Here is a 10,018-nt window from a genome sequence, read left to right on the forward strand (position 1 = left end):
ATAAACCCCATGCTTGACGAAAAGCATGCAAAGCTAACTGATAATCCATTTCATGGAAGCAGTGTAGATTTCAACTCATTATTTTGTTGTTTGTTTTTTATGTTTACTTGTAAATATTTTGCTCTCTTGTTTTTCATCTTTGGTTAGAATACACGACAAAAATAGCATGCCTTTCTGAAAGACAAATTGTGAGATATACACAGATCCTGTCTCAAGCTTGTTGTGAAAAACATGTTTATTGAAAATCAGTTTTACACTTTCCTTAAACTTGAAGAAAATGAACAGAAATACAAATCTTGACAAATATGATGGTGGATGATGTTTGAACACTGCTAAATATAAAAGTACATTTTTGTTATGATAACTTTAGAAGAAGAAAACATACCACAGAATTTTAAGCTATAGGTGAAAATGTCTTGGTATTACTCTACATAACGTTATGAAAACATCTGTTCATACCAGAACAGATACGCCATCATTCATGTATTCTTCACAGTAGCGGATCGCTTACTCTTATATATTACGATGTATATTGTTAGTGCAGGTTCATCCAAGGTAAGTAAATTCCATATTCCATATGTTTTAAAATAATATCAGTCAATCAGTCTTCCTCCTGCTCTATGTCTCAAAAACTAAAAATAAATGTATAAAAAATCTACAACACGCACACTCCATATATTCTTATAATCAAGCCTTTTCATTGTCAAAACTAGTGTAACGGTTTCCGAACATACACAAGACAATTTTATTAACAAAGCTCATGACTTTGCAGAGTAATGTATTTCACATATTTACAGAAAGATCACCTAAGGTCTCTCATACGATTTCTCACACACAGAAAGACAAACAAGCATATTTCTCGCAGTCACCGCATTTCTTCATACCATCAACAATATTATCAGACATAAATTTTTAACTGCAGCAAAAGTTGTATATAGAGATATGAAAAATGCGAATAAATTCTGGTTCTTCAAATGAGATGCCTTATGAGCAAAACTAATCAAATGGCATTAACATATATCTGATGATCAGACAAGGAAATTTGAAGTTCTTTGGTGAAATGTGTTGCATATTCAGCGTATGCAAACTATTGATATGAAAATGCTTTCAATGAAAATTGGTGATATACCATGTTTCTCAAACATATATCGACTTAATCTTAAAAGTAGAGGAGAATAATATTCTTTTTTAATACACAGTATTGTCAGATTCTGATAGTATGATTACCTGATGATTGGAATTCTTAAGTGGTAACTATTTAATAGTTTATTACTCCCCAGACCGATGTATTTGCCGTCATACCAATTCTGATTCGAGTACATAAAAGCTATAGTCCAAATCATTATTTTATCTCATGAACAAGCTTTTAAAAAATGTTGGTTCCTCCAATATGGCGGCTTGGAGACATCCGGTTTAGGGGGTACTACTTCTTGTTTCTTGGTTCTTTAATTGTTCGCCAAACAACAACACAGAAGAGAGCAGCAACATGCTAACAGACAACAGTCTTCCGCCAGTTCTCTATCCCTGTCTGCCTGTGATTTATCGTTATATACATAGCTGTGAAAATAAATAAAATTAAATAAAAGAACTGAGTCCACGTTTCAAATATTGCACATAAATATAACAATTATTAAAAGAGACAAAATCTAAAGAATGCATGCAGTTAGGGCCAGTACATTTGGATCTCTCATAGACGGAGGGGCTACTAATTGAAAAACATATCTATTATCGGAATACATCAGTGTATCGGTTAGGAATTTTTTCTTTAGCTGATGTGGATAGGCGGGGTGGAATCTTTGCAGCGTCTTCAAAAAGGAGCAAGTACAAAATTCACGCTGAGAAAAGTGTTACTGAGAGTCAATACTAATCGGGTCTATTACAAATCAATTTGATATGAACTTTTACTAAGCCAAAAAAATATGATTTTACAAATATCTGGCGTTTTACTCGTTGTCATCGAATAGATAGATAGACAGATAAGAGAGAGAGAGATAGATAGATAGATAGATGCATGATAACATACATACATACATACATACATACATACATACAGATCATGGGAAAATGTAAACAAAACCAAGCTTGTTGTATCCATGACATTGTACTGTGCTTAAGTTACATGATCAGTTAACATTTTCAGCTTGGTTTATATCTTTCGTTTCGTACTTACACTGTTGTTTGTTGAGGTTGTTGGTAGCTTGGTTGGTATGTCCCTGCGGGTGGTTCCTGATAACCACCACCTGTGTAGGCCCCGGCTGGTGGTGGTGGTGGGTAAGCGCCTGGTGGAGGTGGGTAGGCACCTGCGGGGGGGCCTGGATATGCCCCAGCGGGGACTCCACTTCCATAATTTGGATAACTCATTATTTCTTATCTGTAATAATAATAATAATAAATACAATCTTTTGAGCAGGTTCTCTGTGGAACTGGTGGAATAGTATGTTTTGTTTTTACACACAATGATTTCCAATTTTTCTGGGATAGTGCATTTTTACAAAGTCTTAATTAGAAATATAATTGATATACCAGATAGAAATCTACGTTAATGCAGTTTTCATTCTTGCCCAGTTCAAATGATACTAAAAATTTGATCATCCGTGACCTGTAGATTTTGTAAATTCTGAGCAATAAATAATGACCTTTCACCAATGAGTCGTTGTTAATTGGTACAGATATACAGCAGAGACAGGGGCCCGGAGTGGCCGAGTGGTCTAAAGCGCTCTCCGTCACGGATCACTGCCATCTCACCTCTGTCTGCGTGGGTTCTAGTCTCGGGCTCGGCCAATGTGGACATGTGAAAAAGCTTGCCGGTAGCTTCTCGTGGGTCGGTGATTCTTTCTGGGGTTTTCCCGGGTTCTTCCTCCACCATTAATACTGGCCGCCATGTATAGCCTGTCTTGTGCTGAAAATGGCGTTAAACCCTATAACAACAACAACAACAGCAGAGACAAACCCCTACATAATCTGTCCCAGTTCGGTATGACAGTACAATTAACGCATCACTCCACACTATCCCCTCATTACCTCGCTTTCCTCTTATCCTCCACACTTAAACAGAAGTGTGTGGCATAATGCTGCACGAAAAGAGATTGTGGTATCGTTTCTATTTTTGGCCAAGTTAGGTTGTCAACCTCGTAACCAGTCTTTACGTTACTCCACCTCAAACCTTGTAACCATAATAACAATAATATATCCTCTTGAAGTTCACCACAGAGCCCTAGCAATGATGTTTGGTGCACGACCCTTGGGGTGTTCTTAAGCGAGACACGAGAACATCTGATTTCTATGTTCTTGTGATTCTTCTCGCCTTAACGCCAAGAACCTTGTTCGAGTACTCGTTCTCCGGTAGGAACCCACGCCACCTCTGTGGAGGAGTGCCGAGCGTTCATGCATCGTATTTTTCATTCTGAGACCAATTCGAGTTGGAGTTGTTCGGGCCACACTCAGGAACTGGGATGCTCAGTATTACAAGTATACAGCGGTATTTTTTCCGGTGGTACTTACCACGGTACTTTTTTACTGTACCGGTAATAAAGTAGTTTTCGTGAGTAAAGAATGTACGGAAATTCCCGAGCAACCTTGACACAAATTTAATGATATTAACAGCATGCTTTCATTTTCATGACAAAATAAATTCCAAAATTATTAATCTTTTTACAAAACATTTTAATTTGTCACAAATTAATTTAGAATATTGCAGATACATTTATGCTCTCTTAATTACATGTTTGACACATGTCACGTATGCCAACGTCTTGGCCAAATGGGATTTTGTGACAGTTACTCTGGACGACTTTTGCAAAAATTTTGGATTTTAAAAAGAAAATGTCATTTTCAAACTAATTATATCACGAATGTGAATGTATTTCTTTGTAAGACTGCAAATCATAAGATTTTTAAGAGAGTATCGTTTATCTAATTTCTCAAGTGAATAAAGATTTTCTCGTTTATTGAATAAGTGTGGTATGGTTGCTGGACCTCCGTCTCTGATCCCACTCAAATTTTCCGTGGCTATTATATCAGTAGTATAGATACAGACTCCATTGTCAACACTTACTATTTTTATCAATCTTTCCAATGTCAGCAGAGTGTCAGGGTGTCAGCGACAGTTCGAGCTTACTCGTCCCACTTAAGGTGTAGTGTTTGATCACAACCTATTCAAGAATTAGCACACCAACAGCATATTCATTTCCACTGACCGTTAAATTTTCGGGGTGGTTTCGGAGGCTGTGGGTGGCGGCTGAGCTTTTGTTTTCAACTTTCTTTTTCTTTTTACCTCAAAATAACAAAAATCAATATATAATGGATATAATTTAGTTTTTTAGGCTATAACTCAGAGGAAGATATTGTTACAGCTCTTGACAGATTTAATGCTTTTTTTTCTTCTTTTTTTTTAAGTGTCAGGCCCCTGCCTTAGACCATTTAATTGTTGGTCCCTAATATAATTACGGTATGCAGTGGTAACTATCGCGGTTTGTTCAAAATAATTTTAGTGGTACCCAGATCTACTCAGAAACATTGGAGACTGTCTTTTTGGCTTGCGAGTGAGAAGCTAAAACAGATCGCCCAAAGACAGCATCTGAAGATGAAGTAGACAAGATCAAAGATGGAGGTACATGCCGAGCGTTGATCCGCCATATTTTTTCTTCTGAGATCAACTGGATTTGTTAGGGCGAGCAAGTTCAGGAATATATAAAAATCGTGTTCTTTATGTTTGGGCAAAATCTCAGAACATGGTGTCCAAACACGACCCTGCTCATGTAAAGATACAAGCCTACTCACGTTGCAAGTCTGATGACGAGGTACCGAGTCTTAAGGCTCTACTAGTTTACTTTCGGGTCGGGGTGGGGACTTTTCTAAATAAAAATGTCCGATACCAAAATAGCTTGAAAAAATATTCTTGCTTCAATCTGTCGAAAGAAAATAACTAATTATGTACATTATCTAACTTTGAAAAAATAATCTATCTTTAGGCACAAGAAAAAAAATATGTCCAAGGTGAAAAGACAATCACAGGCCACCCCATTCCGAAAATTAAATTGTCGGTCCGATATCAGGACCAACTTACAATAATCTTGAGTAAATTGGAAAAGATGAAAGTGACCCAGACTTGGTGTTCAACACATCTTCATCCCCATTACGGGGCCCCGAGTGGCCGAGTGGTCAAAAACGTCCTCCGTTACGGACCACTGCCATCTCACCTCTGTCTGCGTGGGTTTGAGTCTCGGATTCAGCTTATGTGGGTATGTGAGAAAGCTTGCCAGTAGCTTCTAGTGGGTCGGTGGTTCTTCGCGGGGTTTTCCCGGGTTCTTCCTCCACCAGTAATACTTGCCGCCATGCAAAGCCTATCATGTGCTGAAAAATGGCGTTAAACCCAACAACAACAACATCCCCATTACAAGTCTGGTGGGTATATGTAATGGTATGTAAAACAGATATAGCTCAGGCCCAGCTAACAAGCGGTATTAGGCCTAATTAAACCTTGGAAATAAGACAATGGCGAACCTGTTTTGGCGTCTCACTCGTGTAAATCCTAAAGTAGAACAACAATGCGACAAACGGGACAATTTCTATAAATAAGGCCGTGGATGTACAGAAAGAAGTACTGTTGAACTTACACGTTGGTTCCTGTAACCGTATTTCAGGGTCGAAGATAAGACAGGATAAAATAAAATAAGATTTTGTTATAGTCGGCATGATTTAAAACGGCTATTAAACATAAGCTGAAATAAGCTGTTTACCTATATAGTAATCTTAGTATAGTAATACATAATCACCGACATACCCGTGTATTACATTTTTTTTTAAAAAAAATGAAATTTAAGGGGGAAAGCAGCAGTTTTGGTTCGTATGCATAGAGTTGAGTCCCTTATGACGAGGGTTTAAATATTAGAGTGGGGTGTGCATGGGTACAAAGGAGTAAAGGATTTTCTTTTAAATACATAATACATGCTACAGTTTCTTCGAATGTAAATAAATTAAAAATACCGCATCTACTCATTTATAAGTCTTTCCATACTGTAAATAACCTAGACTATGATTCCCCGTCGCATAATGCACCAGCAGGTCAGAGTCTATGCTGTTTTATTCCACTGATTAATCCTAACAAACTGGATAGATCCCAATAGGTGACGTCAGATCTAAGCCGTCTGCCGTTGGATTCAACTTATATGTTAATATCGAAGGTTCTCCCACAGTGGGTTACCTCCATTTGGAAGGATATGGCCACAACATATTGTCAAAGAGAATGAATTGTGATGAGAGTCCTAAGTACATTTTAACTATATACTGTCTGTGTACATGCAGTGACATTCCAAGATAATAATTTTCTGGACAAAACATGCATGTGGCTTAATGTATTCTGTTAACATCGTCATACTTGATCATTGTATTTTACCTACCCTGAAATTTATTTTCCTGTTGAATTACGATATTTTCAAAATCAACTAACATAATGAATAGTTTACATTTAATGTTATTAAACTTCCCAAGTTTCGGTATTTTCAAAATATATGAAACTAAATTTTCATATATATCGACTATTGACCAAACAAGCTGTCAAGGTAGAAGTTTGTTTGGGGTTTTCCTTTTCCGCCGTATCAATCCCTGACTTTTGCATATGGATTTAGGTCAAGCTTGTTAACATCCTATTTCTATCTATTATCACGTATGTAACTGGCACGGTTGACAACAGGCGTATTGCCACATCAGACATCGACTGCCTATCCTTCTTTGGACACTGATACTCTAGGTTGTCCAACCGCATAAAATTGTTACAAGACGACCATTGCGTGTGCTACCCTAGAACAACCAGTTGTTCTCCGTCTTTTTTTTTTCTGACATGATCAGCCATGTCATAAAAAAGGCTGAGAACAACTTGCTGGTCATGAGCTAGCCTTAAATATACATTTAAAAATGAATGCATTTGACCGTGGATAAGCTACAGTGTGGTGCAAAAGGGTTGGAGTGGGTGGGGGTGGGGAGGGAAAATGAGATAATAGATTATATGAATTGTACAAAATGTTATTGACTTAATTATATCTTTCTATGTATCTGTCTGCCTTCATTTCAATCTTTCTTTGATTCTGTTTTTTGTGGTCAACTATTTGTTTTAGCATGTTCTCTCTCTCTCTCTCTCTCTCTCTCTCTCTCTCTCTATATATATATATATATATATATATATATATATATATATATATATATATATATATATATATATATATATGGGGGTTGGGGAGAGCTTGAAACAATCGAAATGTTTAGAGGATGTTTTCTTTACAGTTTAATGCCCTGGAAACACTAAAATCAGGAGCTACCCAGGGATTTGGCTCCATCAGGGATTCCGTCTGACATATCCTTAATTACTGACACTCTTCCTATAACTATATATCTGGATCCGTCCCTGTACATACCCTTTCATGTCCATATCCTGTATCTGTACGTGTGCCTCCAGACATGTGTTATTATAACCTATCTAAATTCAGTCATCAAAGTTCATATTTACTTGGCTAGTACGTTTTGATATATATAGATACCTACAGCTACACCTACAGATAGAGCGAACTACATATAGTCAACTCTTGTTATAATTATCATATTTGTTTCAGACCTTTTCATATACAAATACCAACAGCTACACCTGTAACTTCATCATGATCTGTATAGTGTTTTTTTAATATTTACTTACTTTCAGGTGACGTGTGAGTAACTTTTAACTGTTGTCTCTGTGTCAAAGTTATCGGTCCCATGAAGGAAACCAAAGAAAAAAACCGAGTCCCTCGAAAGGACCCACGTTTTACTGGGAGAAAAAAAAATATTTCTAGGAATTCAACGATAAGACCATTTCTTCCCTTTAACTGCTGAGTGTTCTGCGATTAAAAAGATTCTCGCACCATTTTCATTTAGGACCAAGAAGATATCACTAAGTCTTTTCGAGAAAAAGTATGTCAGTATGAGCTTCCCATTCAGGAGGTGTACATTGTTAAGACAGACGTCGTGGTGACAGCCATATTGGATTTACGATTAGCGCCATTTTCATTCAGGAACAACTAGATATCAAAATAACATTATTGGCGAAGACCTCAGGTTGATGTAGCTATTCATTTGCGACGAGTAGAGATAACAATATTTTCAATGTGGATACCCTGGTGGACATATTGAGCTAGATACCATAAGAACTCTTCTGTTGAACACACCCACCCCATGTCAAAATAACTTCCCATTTATGAGGAGTAGAGGTAACAAGACTTTATAAAAATGGCCAACATGGTAGCTATATTGGAAGTCAGCTCAGCACCAAAAAGTAGTCGGGGGGGGGGGGATATGTTGATATGGCCATCCATTCAGGAGTACAGATAACAAGATTTTCAAGATGGTTGCTATGGCGGCCATATTGACATCAGATCAGCACCATTTTCATTTAGGAACAATTAGATATCGTAAAAAGTCTTTCAGTGAAGACCCACTGATGATATGACCAACCATTCATGATTGGTAACTATAACAAGATTTTAAGATGGACGCTGTGGCGGCCATACTGAATATCCGAGCGGTACTATTTTCAGTTAGGATCATCTAGACAAAGGATGAAAGTGAGTATGCGTAAAGTTTCATGGCAATCTTCCAAGTAGTTTAGGAGTAGCGGAAACCTTTGTTCACGGACGGACGACAGACCATCCTATAAGCTTATCTGGTCTAATACGAGTTGAGATAAAAAAAAAAAAAAAAAAAATAGGAGCGGAACTGATACTGGATGCACTTGTTGTTCATTGGCTATACCAGGAAATAACCAAGTTGAGAATAGTATGCCTGAATCGAAACTTGTTTTATCACTAGGTTAACTATACGTATTTCACCTGAAGGGTCCTTATTCGTTATTTAATCAGCTGTGAATCCAGTACACACACTCCTTAAAATATCACTCATTATATGGAGGGAAAAAATAAAAATAAGATCAAATCAGCATTTTGAATTTTCCTGTCAAACAGTGCCTTGTGGAATGTGTTATTCGGGAATGGGATATTATGGAAGAACATGGGGTGTAGGTCAGTCAGTGTGGAAATAATTGCAAGATAGTTCATGACATGTATCTTTGGAAATAAGTATGGTTTCTTACACAACGTAAAGGAAAGACTTTATACCACATGTAAGGTTAATTGACCTAATTTAGAGTTGTAAATTCCTGATTAGTGAAAGTGCCTTGATAGATTATAGTTCATGATCTGAAATATATTTAATATCAACTAATAAAAGGTATTTCACAAAATTAGTAACCTGTTTTTACAATAAAATAAAACGAGAAGTACTTACTTTCTGGCCTTAGTCCTTAATATGTTGGTTTAAATGTCTCATAAACTCAACGACAGTGGTAACAAACTTCACACGGATGTAGTTAATATATAGTTGGCTTGCGTCACGTGATACTATTTATAAATTTGATCTGTCAAATGACTATGAGTGTGTCATGTGACAAGTACGATGATGATCAAAAGCATGTTCAAACAAGTTTTCCACTTGCTGTATAAGAATCAGCACGTTCCCAAAGCATAAAAATCATTGTAGTAATAAGTGGACGGAGATATAGATAAATGGATGACATATTTCAGATGTATACATCAAGGCGGTGTCGTTTGCAAGATACTAGATACAGCATAGTCTGGTCCCCTACTTAGTATTCTCCCTACGTTGCCCTCCGCTAGTCGGAGTACAACGCAGGGAGCATGCTAGGCAGGGAACCAGACTAGATACAGAAGTGTTTATTTTGCGGAAAAATCCGGACTGTACCGGATCATTTTTCCGCTTCCATACAAGAAAAAAAAAAGAGCAGAAAATGTTTCTGCTTTTACCACTTAAATGGATTTTTGGTTTCGCGTTAACATATCTGAATGTGAATTTAAATCTTATTACATTAATATAGATGCATTAGGCAGCAAAATGTGATTAGAAGTTTAGAAAAAAATCAGCCGCGAAATTATCGAAATATTTGTCCAACTTTATTACCGTATAACAAAACATATAAACA

The 10,018-nt window shown here is 36.9% G+C and overlaps 1 protein-coding gene across 2 annotated transcripts; it reads right to left on the minus strand.

The window, feature by feature from the left end:
• Nucleotides 1–217: 217 nt before the first annotated feature.
• LOC149802663 (uncharacterized) lies at nucleotides 218–9,675 on the minus strand. 2 transcript variants are annotated; one of them, XM_089952035.1, is made up of 4 exons: nucleotides 9,307–9,675; nucleotides 4,055–4,273; nucleotides 2,171–2,371; nucleotides 218–1,557 (listed from the first exon to the last, which is right to left on the minus strand). In XM_089952035.1, exons 3-4 carry the CDS (start codon nucleotides 2,359–2,361, stop codon nucleotides 1,446–1,448), a joined length of 303 nt encoding a protein of 100 aa, XP_089808161.1. In that variant the 5' UTR covers nucleotides 2,362–2,371; nucleotides 4,055–4,273; nucleotides 9,307–9,675; the 3' UTR covers nucleotides 218–1,445. The 2 variants fall into 2 exon arrangements, with proteins under 2 accessions (XP_089808161.1, XP_089808160.1); XM_089952034.1 differs by lacking the exon at nucleotides 4,055–4,273 and having other exon boundaries at nucleotides 9,307–9,671.
• Nucleotides 9,676–10,018: the final 343 nt, after the last annotated feature.

This window comes from Sinohyriopsis cumingii, chromosome 3 (assembly GCF_028554795.1).
Source record: "Sinohyriopsis cumingii isolate HCF-2022 chromosome 3, ASM2855479v2, whole genome shotgun sequence".
In the NCBI taxonomy this organism is placed as follows: domain Eukaryota; kingdom Metazoa; phylum Mollusca; class Bivalvia; order Unionida; family Unionidae; genus Sinohyriopsis; species Sinohyriopsis cumingii.